The sequence below is a fragment of the Cygnus olor genome, chromosome 20, assembly GCF_009769625.2.
Source record: "Cygnus olor isolate bCygOlo1 chromosome 20, bCygOlo1.pri.v2, whole genome shotgun sequence".
Taxonomy (NCBI): domain Eukaryota; kingdom Metazoa; phylum Chordata; class Aves; order Anseriformes; family Anatidae; genus Cygnus; species Cygnus olor.
The window spans coordinates 5,317,766-5,336,385 of NC_049188.1; the positions used below are offsets into that span (position 1 = coordinate 5,317,766).

The 18,620-nt window shown below is 50.5% G+C and overlaps 2 protein-coding genes and 1 non-coding gene across 8 annotated transcripts in view; 1 reads left to right on the forward strand and 2 right to left on the reverse strand.

Moving 5' to 3' along the window:
* Positions 1-18,620, reverse strand: part of AP2B1 (adaptor related protein complex 2 subunit beta 1) — an 82,850-nt gene that overhangs the window by 63,582 nt on the left and 648 nt on the right. For 2 of the 6 annotated variants that reach the window (XM_040533181.1, XM_040533178.1), the window contains exons 2-6: positions 16,583-16,643; positions 6,920-6,977; positions 4,709-4,814; positions 3,835-3,970; positions 1,887-2,132 (exon numbers count right to left, since the gene is read on the reverse strand). In XM_040533181.1, the coding sequence (XP_040389115.1) occupies positions 1,887-2,132; positions 3,835-3,970; positions 4,709-4,814; positions 6,920-6,956 (525 nt within the window). In that variant the 5' untranslated portion in view covers positions 6,957-6,977; positions 16,583-16,643. Of the gene's footprint in view, positions 1-1,886; positions 2,133-3,834; positions 3,971-4,708; positions 4,815-6,919; positions 6,978-9,004; positions 9,057-11,034; positions 11,100-16,582; positions 16,644-18,620 lie in introns of those variants that run through there. The other 4 variants (XM_040533182.1, XM_040533179.1, XM_040533180.1 and 1 more) reach the window with 4 other exon arrangements.
* PEX12 (peroxisomal biogenesis factor 12) lies at positions 11,149-14,479 on the forward strand. The gene is made up of 3 exons (XM_040533183.1): positions 11,149-11,351; positions 11,922-12,466; positions 13,106-14,479. Exons 1-3 carry the CDS (start codon positions 11,217-11,219, stop codon positions 13,503-13,505), a joined length of 1,080 nt encoding a protein of 359 aa, XP_040389117.1. The 5' UTR covers positions 11,149-11,216; the 3' UTR covers positions 13,506-14,479.
* On the reverse strand, positions 18,063-18,160 carry LOC121058104. The gene has a single exon (XR_005814071.1). It is a non-coding gene; the product is annotated as a Z30 small nucleolar RNA (small nucleolar RNA).

Consider the following 18,620-nt stretch of genomic DNA (forward strand, 5'->3'; position numbering starts at 1 on the left):
ACACCAAACACTGGTCACACAATCCTCTCCAAGTCTGGAGATCTATGAATGCCTACGTTCAGATCTGAAAACACAGCACAGGCCTCACCCCTTCCTCACCATCACTCCTCCAAATTGCATTCTCCTGCTGTGAATCCTCAGCTTCAGGGCGAGCAGGTAAGCATGATGTGATGCAGGTCCTGTGATCCTGCAGAGTTTCAGCTGCAAAGATTTTCTGTCCCAGACCATCTCCATTACCACCAGGGAGCCCGTTAGTTGTACTGATGTTTGATTAGGAATCCCTATGCTACTTTTGCTGGTTTATTTATCAAATGAAGCATATACTGCCCTTTGATATTTCTCCCTTTCTCTCCATTTATTTCAGTCAGTGTTAAGTTAATGTGCTTTCGAAACAGATATCAGTTCTCTCCTAACAGCCACTGGTTCATTTACCAAAACAGTTCCACAGAGATCAACGAGCAGAAAGGGCAAGCAAAACCTTATTAATTTCTCCTTAAGGACTGCATCACTTCAGTCTGAGCTCCTCAACTCACATCCACATGGCTGGAATCAGGAGAAGAAAATGAGAAAGCTGGAACCAAGGCTAGGAAACGAGTAGGTTATATGCCTGTCCACAGCTCTCCATCACTGCCTGTGAACTAGTAAAGGTCGGGGCCAGTATTTAAGTGGAGTTAAAGCAGCCCAATCAAGTACCTTCGGAGGCTGTAAGGCACTCTCAATATCAAATTTATAAAAAGCAGGTGTTCTCCTTATGGCTCAAAATTACCAAGACAGAGAGAGCATCTTCAAGTAGTCATCAGTATTCATGCAGAAGCCTGGCATAATAAATTCGGGGAGGCATAAAAAAGAGAAGAGCTTGTAAAAGAGACTGATACCAGCAGTAATAAGCACCTCTATCTTCTGGTATGCACCACTGCTCACGGACTTGTGCCTGTGAAAGCCAGACACCTTTAGTTTTATTGCTATGAAGCCATAAGAAATGCAGACAGCAGTCTTCACTCTCTACTGCAGGGGGTGGTACCTCACCACCCACACTGGATTTAGCCAGAGCTGCCCAAAGATAGCTATAGCAGGGCAGCACGTTGCTTTACGTGGTTTGATTCATGCAGCACAGAATGAGTTGTTAGACCTAATGATGTGAAATGATGTCTCTAAGCAGAGACCATCAGATCTGTACTCTAAAAGAGCTTAAAAAAAAGTAGTCACTTCCTTAAACACCGAGTTAGACCAAACTGTGGAAGTTTTCCCTCTCAGTAGAGTTACAATGTTAGCAGTATGCTCACTGAATTCTGGCAAATCACAGGAAAAAAACACTGAATGAAAGGATTATGCATTGGGGCACTTCAGTCCATTGTCCACCATCTTTTAATTGCAAAATAAGTGCAAGATGCCTGGTATGCAAATAGACACTTATCCGTGAAAACAAGATTTAGCTGGTAAGTTACCCCTGTGAAATTCTTGGTCTTGACCTCCACCTCTTCTCTGACAATTCATTTAACTTTATTGAAAACACAAGCAGCAATTCCCTTCGCTCATTACAGGCCAGTGGATTTATCTGGATTAGCGAGTGAATTCATCCACTCTCTCAATCCAAGAGCCAAAGCCTGCAGAAGGCAACAGCTAGGAGCTGTAGCCAAAGTAGCAGCCTCCAAAAGAATATTTCTCACCCTGCTTTTCTGAGTCATTTGACCAGGAGGTTAAACTTGCCGCAGTACTCAAGACAGGTAAAACAGGCAAAAGCCCAAACAGACCTAAGAACAGAAGCCATTTCCTATTTTCCTAATGCATTCCTCGTGGTGCATCAGCTGCAATTAAAAAGGCTTCACACTCCTGATTCTCCGCCTGTTACAAACCCAGGCAGTGCATGGGAAGTACAGGTACATTACCATGGGATTGGAGTCTGCAATCAGGTCACGCAGAGAATCCAGAAAGCCCTGGTCCTCCACCATCTGGGCATTGATGTCATGCAGCTTCGCCACACAGACAGCTGCAGTCTTTCGAACGTAAGGGTCTTCATCCTTCAGACACTTGCGAAGAGGCTCACACAAATACTCTGTGATCTTGTCCACCCTGATGCATCCCATCGTACGGACAGCCAGAGCACGGATGAGAGGGTTTGGGTCTTCACAGTCCTGCAAGGGGGCAGAACATGCAGTCATCAAATCTGTGCCACTAGCCACTAATGTCTTACCTATGGTCAGAGTCACGCCGTTCTTATTTCAAACGAAAGCCATTCTTTCTAAGTGCTAAAAAAGGCAGTGAATTCAGTTCGGGAACAAAAGGTGGAACTTACTGATTCACAGAAATGTTCTTTACCATCTCAGAATGTTTTCAGGCTATGACAGCTTGCAAAAAAGTAAAATTGTGATCTGTGTCCCTTGTTTCTCCCCAAGCAAAGCCTCCTTCATCATGATCTAGCAGCTAAATCTAAAGCCCAGCTGTGCTGGAAAGGGATCTCTCACTATCTACAGGCTTCTTTCAGACAAAATACAATGTTGGCTTCCAGCCTTACTGTTTGAAAGGAGCAAGATAATATAATGGGAAAAGTCAACAATTAAACGTAACACTATAGTCAACAAGGCCTATTTTTCACAGGCCATCAGGTCTAGACATAAGCATCCCTTAAATTTGTAATAAAAGAAGCACTAGGCAAAGGCTAGTCTAGAGGTACTTTTCTGATGAGATAATTATATTTCAAACCTACGTAGTTTTCCACACAACTTTAAAAATTCAGTAGGTTTTACAGCTAAACTCTTAGCCTACCTCACCCAATTTATCCACATCTCTAAGCAACACTACTCCATATTCACCTTACAATAGGATGGATGCAAAATGACCTACAGAAGAGTAAGGCACACTTACCTTTCACTGTTTTAACGTCCTATAGCTGAAACACATCCAAAGGCATCAATTTCAAAGCACGCAAGAGAAGTGACATCTCTTACCACCCTGAACTGGGAACTTGACGCGAATCACTGAACTAGGGCAGACTAGCATAACACTTGCTCTTTACTAACACTTGTCCCTCAGCTTGCAAAAATAGACATCAGATGTGTTTGTTAGCCTGTTCTAACAGAATTACGCTTTCAGGATATGCCAGACAACAATATTCCTTCCAAGAGCCTGCAGAGGGAGGTAGGGACATTATCTCTGGCCAGAACAGGCCTGCTCTCAGCCTAGCTCCTCTCACCTCTTTCAGCCTCACACACCACACTAGAAACTCAAACCACAATCAGATTCCTCAGTTTCTGGGATTTTGTAATGCTTTAGGAGGAGCTTCAAACTTTTTCTAAGCGCCAGGTTTTAACTTACATAACATGAGACTGAAATAACATTCCTAGATAAGGAGAGGCAACTTGACAACAGAACTAAAGACAACACTACAATCAGGCTGTTATTTTCCATTGAACTGTCTTTCATTTTCACCACAGATAACGGTTTTCCATACAGCACACAGCTGAGACATACAAAAAAGTAGCTATCTGTATGACAGAGCTACTACAAAGGCTGGAAGATGAAAAATATCCATTCTGTTATCCAGTGACAGCAGGTGGTCTTCAACAATGATCAGCAAACCAATAGAAGCAGCTTTTCCTGGAGCTTGCTCCCTCACAGCCACTTCCTGGAGCACTTAAATCATCTCCTCTGCAATACGTAGAGGTCCCAGAATCTGCCAACTCCTTATTTCCTACTACCCTACATGCACCTCCCAAAGCAGAGGCTCCAGTCCAAAAGCAGAGGTCAACAACAGCTCAGAAAGGCTAATGGGCAAAGGAGAAATGGTGACAATCGCTGTGCTGAGCCGTTTTCTGATGAGCTGTGGGAACAAGTTACCTTCACAAAGCTGTTGACAGCCATAATGGCCATATCTGGCTGACTTTTGGCGTAGTTCATCAGGTACAGGTACACCAGCTTCTTTAACTCCAAGTTGTCAGTCTGCATGCAGTTCACAACATCGGGAAAGAGAGAGCTGGATAGCCAAGAGATAAGCAAGAATAGAGAAAAAGCAGCGAGATTACACGGTATGCAAAGGGATAGCAACAATACCAAGGAAGCCAAGAAAACAAGTTCAACTCTAATTATTGTACAGTCTAATGACAAGTCACTTCCCTCCCAAAACAGTTTTATAAGTTTAATCATTTAAATTTTTTTATGGGTTTTACATAGATCAGTGCCTGGAATAGGTGAAAACTGATGGAATTTTTTTGAAAGCATTTTAACTGGGGAGTTCACCAAACAAGAACATTTTACCACGCCAGCCCTGGAAATTAACCAACAAGAAAAATGGATGCTTTGGTAAAATGTTTTGGTAATGCAAGACATGTACAAAGACGCTGGTAAACCCTTAAGAGGTTAGGAGATTAAACACCGATAAGCTGAGTTTCACTCAAATACCAAGTGTCAGCCTCTAAACAGCACTGCAAAAGAAAGCAGAAAGTTACACAAGGACATCTGCAGCTCTCAGGAATGATGTAGAGATCTAACCATGAAGGTCAAGAGTCGTGGACAAAAAGATTACTTTTTTTTCCCTCCAGTTTATCTGTTCCTCCATCCTAAGATGAAGTCATAACTCTAAATTTGCAACCTTATCTTAATTTCCGTGGCAACAGACGATACTGCCATGAAGCCTTTGACAAAGACGTGTGCCTGGTACACCTGACTGAGGCCCAGCAGAACCAGAGCTGCTACAGGTGAAGTTTGCTTTTACCTGACATCCTTCCCCACAGTCATGGCTGCAATAACCTTCTTTACAGCTTCTTTCCTCTTCTCTTTCTTTTCATTATTGAGTTCAGCCTTCAGCTCAAAAATCTCTCCTGGAAAAAAAAAAAACAGATTGAGTTTCTTGGGAGAACAAAAAGGTCTGGCTTTAGAGAGAGCCTGAAAGTGACTTTCTATTCTTCTGGCCTGTTGTTCCCATTAACCCAATGCACGTGGAAGCTGTCAGACTTTATGGAGAACGTGATGCAACAAGAAACAAGGCTGCAACACTCAAAATGACATGGGCTACACCTTGCTAATGAAAAAGCCGTTAACAAGAACCACGCTGCACGTTGCAGCTCTCCCACTTTCAGAACACTAAATCACATCCCTGTAGCGCCTGTTTCTCAGAGACAACCATTATATAACCAGAATGAGAAGGTATTTGGAGACACCAGAATCGTGCCTGCAAGAAAAAACGAACTTAGCTAGGAATTTAGCCCAGACTTTTTAACTTTTGCCCATCAGCACTTGCTTCCTGCAGGGACAGTGAGAAAACAGCAGAACAAAAAGCAGCACAACTGCCACGATACACAGAAACGGGAAAGCACAAATTTAGTCCAGTGGAATAAATTCCTCCCAGGCTAGAAAGACAGAGCTCTTACTAAGAAAAGCAGCAAGTAGCAACAGCTCGCCCTGATGCTGGGGTCACCAGAGCAGCCTTTGCCATGGTGGCAGTTCTTCCAGATACCGCTGCATGGGAAAGCAGCTCAGGCTGGATCACAAAAGCAGCACAGCAAGTTTGCAAAACACAGTAAGACCTGCAAATAGCAGCTTATCAGGCCTGTTCCAGACACAGCCAGCAGTGCGAGACGGGTAACGCTCCTCGGTGACAGACAGCTTTCCAGGAAGGACAGCGAGCAGCACTGCCACTAGAAACTACAGGCTGAGAAGGACACGTTCACTACAAATATCAAAATGTCTCCAACAAAATAGATCCTAGCCCCCAGCCTTCGATTCCTACGCACCAACGCCACTCTGTCAGAGCAGCAGCACTAATTACCGAAGAGCCCGGCACGAAAGGACTAACACAAAGAACAGAAGTTACTGTTCTGAGGAGCAGAGGGCAGTGACCACTTGTAGCACCTCCTGCCTGAGTGAGAGACGCCAGCGTCACTCGCACCGAGATCATGCCCCGGTGCTGAGCAGCAGCTTGCTCACCAGAGCTCACCTGGTGCTCCCTGACCTCTTGCAGGCATCTCAGAAAAACACGGCTGATGCTTCAGCACTGAACTGACAGCCAGAGGCGTTCCTCAGAACGAAGCGAACCGCATTTGCTTATTTTACGTTTCATTACGCTTCCGTACGAGCTCATAAATAGATCAACACTGTGGTTTTTCTCCAGCGAGCGTTCACTAGAAACGCTTAGCCGTTCTGAAAAGGAGAGGTTAATGTGAACCATTTCCACATCTCCCAGAGAAGGGATGAGCAACACCAGGCTTAAACTGCAGCCAGCGAGAGCTAGGATAAACAACGTTTTGTTTGAGAACACATTACGGGAAAAGAAAAAAAAAAAAAAAAAAAAAAGAATCTGCCTGGGACTGTTCCAGCAAAACAAGTCCTGCCCTGGGGAGGTGAATGGGTGAAACAGCCCCAGGGATCCCTTCCAGTTTTCAAATGCTGCTGTTTGTCCAGAAGAGAGGTGACCACCACACATACAGTGAAGTCCAGTTAATGTCAAATGGAGCACGTGGAAAACAAATGTATTTCACTGCAACTTTGAAGGAAGAAGCAGCAGAAAACCCCATTATCTATGTGTCAAGCTTGATGCAGAGATGCATGCTTTCACCTTAAATATTAATCTCTCTCCATCAACTTAATCCCGTGATGCCCATCTGAACAACCATCCTCAGTCCTGAGCTTCTCAGCCTACAACCAAACCTCTGTTTCTGACCATACCTGCACGCACATCCCGATGTTTTGTTCTCCGATCCTTGAAAAAGCAACAATTTGGGTCACTTAGTGCATCACAAAACTGTGTATTACATCAGTTTTGTCTCTTACCACCATGTGACCTACTTTAAGTTTCTCCCGGGATGATTAAGATGAGAATCAGGGACAGAGCTAACAGAAAAGCACAAGTTCTTCCGCATGCAGTTAAAAAAACGTGTAAAAATAGCCACCCACCAACTCCGATCCACTGCACCTGCTTAACGCTCACCTTTCTTATTGGTCGTGAAGTACTTGGAGTCCGTCATGGTTCCAGCTCCTTAAGACACCTGAAAATAAAAGTATAAAAGAAGAGTCAAACAGCAGAGACGGCAACAGCCAGTTTGCAACCCAGAAACTTGGAGGAACAACAGATCGGTGAGCAAATGATGTAAGGGAAGAAACAAACGCCCCATGTGCATGCACACAAGTTCCACAGCCTTCGTCCTGCACCTGCTGCTGGTGTTATTCAGCAAACCCAGGGATGTGAAGGGCTCACATGGACAATGTTAGTGAAAACACAACGCAACAGCCTGGAAAAGTCTACGAGAGCCTTTTAAATTCTCAATCTGAGGACGGAAAAGGAAGTTTTTAACTGCTTGTACTCAGCAGATCTTGACACCTGCTGCACTTGTCTTTCCCCTAGGTACACAATTTTGTTTTCCAAAGAAAGCACTGCCCATTTAATATCTCGGCTAGAAGCGAGAAGTCCACATCTCAGACAAAGGAAACTGTCAACTCCCCCTAACGATACTGCTCCAGGCTGCACCGCGATGGAAAGAACCATTAGCCCTTTTGCAACACCTTCCCCGAGGCTCTGTCATTTCTCTTCCTACTTTTGGTCTTCCTAAATCCTGGAAAACAGACAGCAGTTTTCATTGCAAAGCAAAGCCTTCACTTTTCAGCTCTCTCGAGCTTGAAATTGAAATCCCTCTGCCAAGACCTTCCATCGCACCTCTGGCAGACACGCGAGCTTGTTATTTCAGGGCTGCCCTGCACGTCTGTGGACCACAAAACGCTGCTGGGCCAGCGAGTGCTTAACAGAGCTCTGAGATGCGTCCCAGCAGCTCCACGAAAATAAACGCTGAACACATCACACCCCAGAGATGGCCCAAACATATGTGACGAGCCATCATTTATTCTTGCAGTTGCCAGCTCGCTAACAAACATGACTCAAACAATTTTCAAGCGCTGCCTGAAAAACAAGCAGGGGAGTGGGCAGCGTGCTGTTTTCCATGAAACAATCTGCTAAGGACCCGTGACCCTCAACACATCCAAACAGGCTTTTTCCTATCTTTCCCTCCTTTCCCTACTTTTTGCCCAATTCCCCTCCCTCTTGTATGTAGCTCTACAACGTTAAATGCCACCAGCAAAGCAACAAGCAGTTTTTTTCCCTAAACGCTGCCTGTTTTGCCTCCTTACCACTCATACTTTGCTGGCCCAGCACCAAAAGGACGAGCTCGGCTTTGAACCCCGAGACCCAGCCGCGCAACCAGCTCGCTGTTCCCTAACGCTTTCCTTCCTCATCCCTTAACCAGCCCTGCCACCACCGCCATCCTTTTTCCGATCAGAAGTTAAATCCCCCAGGAGCTGAGGCGAATGCCACGGCCTCCAGCACGGCTGTGGTCTCCTCGAAGCGCCGAGCAGGCAGAGAAGCAACCTGTCGCTGAGCCCAGCCCCCTGGAGCTCCTGCCCTCTGCCTGGGTCCTCGCGTCTCCTAACCAGGCACCAGGACTGGGTTCTGCTTGGTTTTTTCTCCCTTTCTGCCACGCTGGCTGAGCAAACCCCCCGGGGGCAGCTCTGGAGGTGTTTCTCCTGCCGGGGAGGGTAGGGTCGCCCTCCTTCTAAACCAGGGGCTGGGCTGGGAGAGCCACAGGAGGCACAACACGGTGACCTTCCCAGCAACAACTCCCACCATCCCTGAAGGAGACGCTGCTGCGGGCCTCGTTTTATAGCTAAACACACAGCCCGGGTCCAGCTGCAGCGCTGTTGCTGACACAGGACTTCAAGCGGAGCCCAGCTCAGAAGATGACCTCGAGGTTTCCCCCCACGAGAGAGGCTGGCAGGGGGGCCACGCACGGAGCACAGCCGCCCAAGAGGCGTGGAGCGCGGCCTCGCTGCTCCCGGTGGCACCGCGCGGGGAGTCGCCGGCCTGGGTCACATCGCCCGGCTGAGCCGGTCCAAATGCATTTACAGTGACCAAAGGAGCAGATGACAGAGAAATCCAGGGGAAAAAAAAAAAGCACAACACTATACGCCCCATGCCAATCGTGTTCAGCTACGCCCAGGAAGAAGCCTTGCTGGTCTCGGCGCTGACCTTTAAACCCAGAGCAGGCCGTCTCGCTGCTTCTCCTGACTTCAGATCCCACCTGCAGACAGGAGGAAGGGTCATAGAGCTGCTCAGAGAAGGCAACCTACAGCGCCTGCCTGCCTCACCTCCCTTCAGACAGATGCAAAGAGAAGTGCCTTAGTCCAAGAAGCCCACTACCGCATTCCAGGTGCATCACAGGAACAAAGAAAGCTCCTTTCCTCCCGAGCACATGGGTTTTTGCCTCACACGCTGTGCAGAGGCAGCTTGCTAGCGGAACCGAGGCGCTCTCAGGCACCACGCAGACTCAGCGCCGTTTGCAGCAAGCCCCACACGAAGGCCAGAAACCAAACAGCCCGGATTTACAAATAGCAAGGTTTTAAATAACTCAGGGAAATGCCAGCTTCTTGTGCACGAGCCTAAATCTGTAAAGCCCGAAGAGTTCACGGCAGCGGCACAAACGGCCTTGGGTTTTTAGGGAAGATCCGGACCCGACTGCCCTCTCCTTACCAGACCTGTGTCCGACCGCAGCTGCTAAAGCACAAAGGGGCACGGGGCGCCCCAGCTGGCAGCAGGAGGCTCCCGGTCAGCGCCCAGCGAACCAGGGGGCGAAACCGAGGAGCTGCTCCAGGAGCTGTGGCAGAGCCCCCACGCCGCCAGCGCTGCCTCCGCGTCTCAGCGCGGAGCGAACCCAACCCGCGGCTACACGAAGGCCGCGAGGAAGCAGCGAGGGGGGGCGGTGCCCGAGAAGCCCTCCGCCCGCCCAGCACGTGCTGGGAGCAAGGCCCCGGCCCCGGGGTGCTCCCAGTGCCCCCCGTCACCTCCCTGCCCCTCGCCCCCCGTGCCCGCTGTGCCCCCCCAGCCCCTCCATGCCCCCACGACATCCTGCGCAGGCAGCAGGAGCCCGGCCCCTGCCCGGTCCCTCGCACCCCAGCACCTCCCACACCTCTCCCAGTACCCTCCTAGCTGCAGGAGCATCCCCCATTCCTGCCCAGTGCCCGCTCCCAGTGCCCTCCCAGTACATCTGCGCTTGCCTGTCCAGTCCTCCCAGTGCCCCCCCAGATCCCCCTATCCCAGGACCCCCCTCCCAGTGCCCCACCAGTGATCACCCCACCCTATTCCAGTATCCCCTCCCAGTCCCTCATCAGTGCCACCATTCACTCCCCGTAACCCCTCCTAGTATTTTACCTCCACCCTATCCCTGTATCCCCTCCCAGTACCCCACCAGTGCCTCCCGGTACCCCCATCCCCTCCCAGTATCTCCCAAGCACCCCCCAATTCCCCCACTGCGTGCTCCCAACCCCTCCCAGTATCCCTCCAGTTCCCCCTAATACCTCCACCAGCGTCCGCAACCCCTCCCTGTGCCCCCTCCCAGTATCCCCCAGTACCACACCCAGAGCATCCCCAGCGCCCCCAACCCCTCCCAGTATCCCCCAGTACTCCCTCACAGTAAGCCCCCCCAGTACCCCCAACAGCGTCCCCAACCCCTCCCAGTATCATCTCCCAGTATCCCCCAGTACCCTCCCCAGTCCCCTCAACCCCCCCAGTATCCCCCAGTAACCCTATCCAGTGCCCCCAGCCCCTCCCTATACCCCCTCCCAGTTCCTCCCAGTACCCTCTCCATTCCCCCCAGTACGCCCCAATACCCCTTCCCAGTAAGCCTCCCGGTACCTCCCAGTTCCCTCAGCCCCTCCCAGTATCCCCCACTACCCCTATCCAATGCCAGCAGCCCCTCCCTATGCCCCCTCCCAGTGCCCCCTCCATTCCCCCCAGTACTCCTTCCCAGTATCCCCCAGTACCCCTTCCCAGTAAGCCCCCCAGTACCCCTACCAGTACCTCCCAGTCCCCTCAGTCCCTCCCAGTATCCCCCAGTAACCCTATCCAGTGCCTCCAGCCCCTCCCTATACCCCCTCCCAGTTCCTCCCAGTACCCCCTCCATTCCCCCCAGTACCCCTCCCAGTCCCCTCAGCCCCTCCCAGCACCCCCACCCAGTCTCCCCCAGTGCCCCTACCCAGTGCCCCCAGTGCCCCCCCACTCACAGCTCCGCACACTCCTCTGCGGGGGGGGGGCAGGGGCGGGGGCGGGGCGGGGCCTCTGCGCGGATGCGGAAGCTGCCGAGACGCCTCGCGAGAAGCGCCCCCCCCCGCCCCCCCCCCAAGCACCATAGAGAGGGGCGCGGCGCGGGGCCAGAGCGCCTCCCGGTGGCGGCGGGGCGGGCGCCATGGCGGAGCTGGGCGCCCACCTCACGGCGCCCCCGGCGGATGGCGGCGGGGGGCAGCGGCCGAGCGTCTTCGAGGCGGTGGCCCAGGAGAGCCTGACGGCCGCGCTGCGGCCTGCCCTGCGCCACCTGGCCAAGGTGAGGCCGCTGCGAGCCGGCCCCGAGCCGGGGGGGGACCCTCCCCTGGGCTGCGCTGGGTGCCCCCGGCACCCGTGGGTGCTGCCGCCCCGGGAGGGGGGGGGGGGGGGGGGGTGCTGCAGGTGGGAGCAGCAGGGGTGGAGGGAGGGGTGGTGGGCGCCCAAGGGTGCTGAGGGCGGCGTGGGTGAGCGCTTTGTACAGATACTGGGGCTGCGTGCTGCCCTGTGCGCCTCCCTGCCGAGCCTTCCTTCACCAAAATTCACCTTTCTTGCCCCACTCGCGGGGCAGCCTCACAGCCCCGAGGCACCCAGCCCCGAACCAAAGGCGAAGGGAGAGGTGGTGGGCGCCCAAGGGTGCTGAGGGCAGCGTGGGTGATTGCCTTGCACAGATACTGAGGCTGGTGCCTCCCTGCCGAGCCTTCCTTCACCAAAATTCACCTTTTTTTGCCCCACTCGCGGGGCAGCCTCGCAAACTGGAGGCACCCAGCCCCGAACCAAAGCGATGATTTTATAGCGGCCGTAACTCAGCGCGATGCCTCCAGCTCCGTCCCCGCCCCGTGTCTCGCTGCAGGTGCTGGCCGAGTCCAACCCCGGGCGGTTCGGCTGCCTGTGGCGCTGGTTCGACGAGGCGTACGCCGTCCTGGAGCTGCTGCTCCAGCAGCACTACCTGGCCACCTGCAGCGCCTCCTTCTCCGAGAACTTCTACAGCCTGAAGAGGGTCCCGCTGGGAGGCCGCGAACGGCCAGCCCTGGCGGCCGCTGGGCTGCCCAAGAAGCAGCACTGGCAGTCCCTCCTGCTGCTGGTCCTCGTCCCTTACCTGAAGGGGAAGCTGGAGAGGCTGGTGGCCAGCCTCCGGGAGGAGGACGAGTACTCCATCCACCCCCCGTCGTCATCCTGGAAGCGTTTTTACAAAGCCTTCCTAGCCGCCTACCCCTTCGTACACATGACCTGGGAGGGCTGGTTCCTGATCCAGCAGCTGTGCTACATCCTCGGGAAGGCTCAGCACCACTCGCCCCTGCTGCGGCTAGCTGGCGTCCGCCTGGTGAGGCTGACTGCGGAGGACATCCAGAGCCTGGAGAGGAAGGTGCCTGTACCCGCCTCAGGGCAGGCACGCAGGTACGGCAGGACGTGGCGTGGCGGCTGCGCTCTGGAGGGTGCTGTGGGGGTGTCGAGTTAGAGGTGGTTCTGCAAGTGAAACCGTCTTGTTCTGCAGAAACTCTTCGAGGTGAAGTTTACTTCTTGCAAAACACGCTCCAAAAGGGAACACGATTAGCGTAAATGAGGAAACAGGTAGCAGAGACTACAGGATTTTGTTGTAATAAAATTGCCTTCTTTTTTTGGCACCCCATCCGTTCAGTCCTTACCTGCGTGCTCCTAAAGGAAGCTGGCTGCAACTTGTTGCTAACAGGACTGAACCTTGGTACTAGATTTTTCTGAGCAGCAACACAGTCATTACCACACTCAGTGTTCTGTAAAATGATGATCCAGGGGTGAAATGATCTGTGGTCTGGGTCCCCTCAATCCAAACTCTCCTGGTTTAGTTGGAACAAGACTTGAAGCTTTCTTATCATACAGAGAATCTGAACCCCCCTAGATGTTTTCATTACAAACAAGGGATACGCTGGTGTCACAGCTTAGCGTTAAGAAGCCGTAGAAAGCAGTGCCCTGCTACTCCCCGAGCCTTTTTGCTATGGTTTGCAGACGGAGTGATGTGCCTTACTAATGATTTCTCTGTATCTTCTGTCCCTGCTACAGCATTAAAACACGAGTGCAGTCAGCGGCGAGGAGAGCGCTGGGTGGCATTGCCTTCTCCCTGTCCAGCGGGCTGGCCGTGTGCGTGTTCTTCCTCCAGTTCCTGGACTGGTGGTACTCCTCGGAAAACCAGGAAACGATCAAATCTCTGACGGCGCTGCCCACTCCGCCGCCCCCCGTGCATCTCGACCATGGGGAGGGCTCGGTCCTTTTACCCAAGCTGAAGACGGTGTGCCCGCTGTGCCGCAAAATCCGAGTCAACGCCACCGCCCTGTCCACGTCGGGCTTCGTGTTCTGCTACCGCTGCGTGTACAGCTACGTGAAGGCTCACCAGCGCTGCCCCGTCACCGGCTACGCCACCGAGCTGCAGCACCTCGTCAAACTGTACTCTCCCGAGAGCTGAACGCCCTGCGCCGTGCTTCCCGAGACATCGCTGAGGACAGTGGCTGGGAAGCAGGGGTGGTGGATGAACCCCACTGCACCGCTCTCCCACGTCGCCTCCTCAAAGAGGGGGAGAAAATATGAAAAGGGGATCACTCTTTGGGACTGGGACCACTCATCAGTTACTGTCGTGGGCAAAACTGACTCAGCGTAGGGAGATTAATATTTATTGCCTGCTACTAACAGACAAGAGCAGTGAGGAACTATAAAAGCAAACTAAAAACACCTTTACCCTGTCCACCCTCTTCTTCCTCCTCCCCCCAGGCGGTGCAGGGGAACCACTACAGCTCTAAAGCTCCCCTGAACGTGGCTGCACAGAGCTTTGCTGCCCTCGTAACCTTTGGTAAGGTTCTTGCAGCAGAGTTTCGGAGGGGTTGGACAGCCACTGCCTGTCAGCTGGCACAGAAACGCCTTCGTGCCCCAACTGAAGGAGAGGAAGCGTTCATTTAGATAGTAAGAACGCAGATGGGAAGATCAGAGAACATCGCTGGTAAAAGTCCTGCTTGAGGGCGTGAACTAGCAAATTAGGTAGGAAGAACTGTCTCGGAGAGCTCGTCCTCCCTCAGCTGCCCCCCGGGCACTCGCGATGCCTGGGGCAGGCCCTGGCACTACCGCTCGTCCAAGAGACAGGCTCAGACCTCTCTGCTGATCGTGCTATTCTTAGGAGTCACCCTGCGTTTTCAGGCTACTCACCTTTGAATTAATGAGAACATCACACCCTTAATTCCTATCAACAGTGCTAAATTAAGACTTTTGACTCTTTAAAAGAACAGGGGTTGATACGTACAAGCAGGGATGCAAGAGGGAGGGTACGTGTTCTCCACAAGGGAGAAAAATGACAAACCAGATTAAAGCAGCACCGTGCCAACTGATGAACTGTTAAACGTGTCTTTGAATCTGTTGGTGTCTGCTTTTATAAAGCAAGATTCTTTCTTGTCCGAGAATCCAAGTGTATTTATTTATTTTCTGATGAGTGGGAAAAGCTTGCTAGTGGTTCTGTTTGCATAATGGAGGCTAAAGCTGCTTCCACCTTTGCAGATGATGACCATGGATACAAGATTAGTATTTTGCAGGCTGGGAACCTTTAATGTCTGTGTTTGAATTAAGGATTACGTTGCGATTATTCCAGTCTCAACCATGTAGTACATTCATATCGCACTGAAGCGCCTTTCATTGAACAGAAGGAAAAAGCAAACGTGATGTTACGGCTGGTTCTGGCTTGACACATGATTTTTCAAGATGAAAGGCTGCTTTTTTCCAGACTTGGCTTTAGGGAGCGGCAGTTAGCTACTCCAGACATCGGTCTCCTCGCTTACAGAACATGAAGCAAAGTTTGCTGCACAGAGTACTCGGTCTTCCCAGATTAAGAGATATGGTCTAACATTTCATCCACTGAACCAGTGATCTAATTTTTCCCCATTTTAGCTGCACTTCAGAAGATAAAAATCTATAATATCCTCCCTCACCTGTAAGCAAGACAGCAAGGTTATTGAATAGCCTTAAAAAAAATAGTAATTTTCATCCACCCAGAGATGCTCTGGAAAACACTGTAACAAATGAGATGGGTCCCCTATGCTTGTCATTTCATCTCTTTACAACTTCCAGACCCTTCCACCTTTGCCACTGTGGGTCGATAATAAAAACTGTCACCTTTCTCCAGCAGTTACAGGATCCACAGACACCTCTCTTCTTTTAGAAGACCATTAATAGGATACACATCTTTTTGGAAAAAGAAACCACATCAAGGTGCAAGATTTCCTGCAATGTCATATCACTTTTAATATAGCTGGATATTAATTCACATCACCCGCTACCTCAGTTTTGCTTCATGTGCAGAGATCTCCTGTGAACAGCCCGTACCAAGAGGCTGCATTGCTGCTGCACAGCCTTACCCTGTCTGATCAGATGTGGCCTGGCCGTCCCACTGACGCTGGTGCTCATTTAAACAATGGCTCCCGGATTTGACCGAAAATTCAGTTTCAGGACAGGTTTACTTTCCTTTGATCCTTCTTATCCTTTCCAATTTACCTGTCTGTTGCTCAGTGAGAAGCTGAGCAGAGACTTGGGACAAAATACCGACTGGTGCAGATTCACCCGCCAGCGCAGCAGAACTCTTGGCAAAGTTCTGCGCCATCCTCCCCTGTAATCCAGGAAGATTCACTAACTGAACAGCACAGACACTTCTCCAGGGCCTCTGTCCCTCCTCCCAGGGCTAATACCTGTTCCCCTCTCTAGATCACCCCTGGATGTCCTCCTGTCAGCTCCTGGCAGCCTTCCACTCCATCTCCCCCATACCATGCTGCACAACGCCGTCGCTGCCAAACTGAGATCTGGCCAACTCCCCAGCAGCTCCAAGATCTGCACAGAACCACCCACGTCTGAGCCTCACAGTTCTGAACTGCTGTAATTACTCTTTTGAATGTTAAATTGCTCTTTAATGCCTATCTGACTAGCAGGCATTAAGCCCACGATGGTGCCAGGCTCAGCAGTTACCTGGCAGATTTTTAGTGCTCCTGCAGATGGCTGCAGAATACCAGCTTGAATTTGACTGCTTCTTCTAACTGGCCTGTCTTCAGTAGTCAACTAAGTATCAGTTTATCAGGTTTGCTGCTGTACAACAAAGCTCTAAAACTCATTCAGGTTACAAAATCATTCCCTTGTATCTGCTTTTTAACTGCGTTATCAATGCAATGATGGTCTAAAGATCGACGAGAAAAAGATTTGTAAAGGACCACCAGCTTTATTAAACCAACCTTTGGGTTTACATATTAATTGTGAGTTCCGTGGTCATGAACAAAGCATCCTCGATCCATGATGCTATTCCTTAATACAATTACATCAACATTAACAGTAGCCCTGGAGTTGCCCAATACATCATGGTCAGAACTTGACCTGGCAAATCTTTTCAAGAACATCTAGCCACATTCACATCTCACCTAGACACTTCAAAACGGGTGCATTAGCAACTGAGTTGGCTTCCCCACTTCCTCAACAGAAAGCACTTGGCTTCTCACTGTAACTCTACTCCTGGGTACATACCCCCACAGAAGCTTCCTTCTCCACAGGCAGAGAGAAATGAATGTAAAGTTGTCACCAAAACCTGGAAGAGAATAAAAAACTGCATTAGAGTAGCTCCATATCTGTGCTTGCTTGATTAGCCCTGTCTTTCTTCCTGCACTTCATCCCTGTGCAGTCCCACGGGTTTGGATTAGCCCGGCCCTCAATAACTTCTAACTATTGAGTCAGATGTCGGTGTAAAGTTGCCATATTTCAAAAAACAAGAGAATCTAAAAACCCCTCTGTGTCTGCCCATGCTATCTGGGTGTTGCTGTTCCTGGTGACCTATTCAGGTACCTGTTAGAGGGTCTCGTGACATCAAGGAGGCCTTGGCCAGCCTGATCTAGGGGGTGGCATCCCTGCCTACGGCAGGGGGGCTACAGTTAGATGATCTTTAAAGTCCTTTCCAAACCAAGCCACTCTATAATCGAAGGAGTCATTTGAAAGTAAAGCATAGACTAAAGATATTTGAATGGTCCATCAAGGCAAGATCAAACTTCAGTTTAACTCATTACACTATCTGCATGTTTTCTGCAGCAAAACTGTTCCTGGGCTTTCTGATTAGAGGTATACACCACTTCTTACAGCTGGAGAATCTTCTTCACAGCACTTAGTTTTAAAAACCTTGAAAGCTTAGTCACATTATTCTGTTTCTAATGTGGAACTAAAGATTCGTGTCTGTAACACAGCTTAAGGAAAAGAAACATCTTGCATACACTAGACAAATCATTATGAAACAGCCACAAATTATGCTGAGCTCCACTCGGCTGTGGGAGCCCTGCCTAGCCCCTTCTTCTGAGGGTGTAAAGGAAGACATGTTCCCAGGATCCTTCTCTCAGAAAATGCATGTGCATCACATGCAACAAAAACCATCTCCAGTGAAGAGTCCTAGGGAATGCCTCATTATACCTTTTTCCCCCAATATTTGTATTTTAAGATCCTCGACCCTACCAGAAAAGGAGCTACATGACCCCCCTGCCAGATCCTCCCCGTCCCACATCCAACAGGCGGCTTGAGAGAGCAAAGCCAGGCCCAACATCACAACTCACTTCTAAAAATACTGCTGCTCGCTGGCAGCCACTAGATGATAACAGAGCTGAACCAACTGCTAATGAGTTCTTCACAGGATAACCTGTCAAGCTCTATTTTAGTCTGTAATGCATTTGCAAACAGCGAAAACACAGAGGCAGAGTATCTGGAGGTTCGTAAGCTGTGGCACACATGGCAGAAACACCATGAAACCCCTCTCACTGCAAGCTCTGCGCTAAATCTGGTGTTACAGTAGGATACAGAAATCCAAACAAGTATTTGCTCTGCTCACTTTTCAAATCAACACTTTGTTTTTCTACTGCTAAACACAATTGCTAAAACATCGTAATATTTTTCCACTATTTTTTTAGGGTGCTTCAAAACATTTCAGGCAGCAGCAAAATTGTTTGCTCCAGATGAGCTTAGCCTAAACAAGCTCAGAGAGAAGATTACGTGATCATGCCCTGGTCAGAGCAAAGACGCAAAGTCTTGGCAATACCAGTTCAGAGAATACTTCACTCATCATTGCTTCGGGCAAATCTACTTCCATTCAGTAAGGAGCTCGCTCCCAGGCCAGGAACTAGAACGGGGAAGTTCCAGTTCCAGGCGTGGGGATTTATGTATTTTTTTCCTGGAGAGAACAAAGAAACTGCAACACACGCATAACTTCTGGATTTATTGTTTTCAGGAACACACGGCTTTCTGCAGGGCACAGTTTCTGATAAATTACCGGTGTCCCTGGGAGGTGAGACAGGAGCGGCTGTTACACGACCGACAAACCAAGCCCCTGCTTGGTACTTCTGCACCCAACTCCATGGCATGGCAGCAGCGGGAAGATGGTGCTTAGTGCCACCAGCACGGCTCTACGCTCCTCTCCACGCGCAGCCTGTGTGTTCAGCTGCGTGTGTGACGAAGCCACGTTGTTAACACCGTTTCTCCTTCCCAAAGAGTTAGGTGGCCCAGCAGAAGCCCTTTCTCCCCCTGACACACC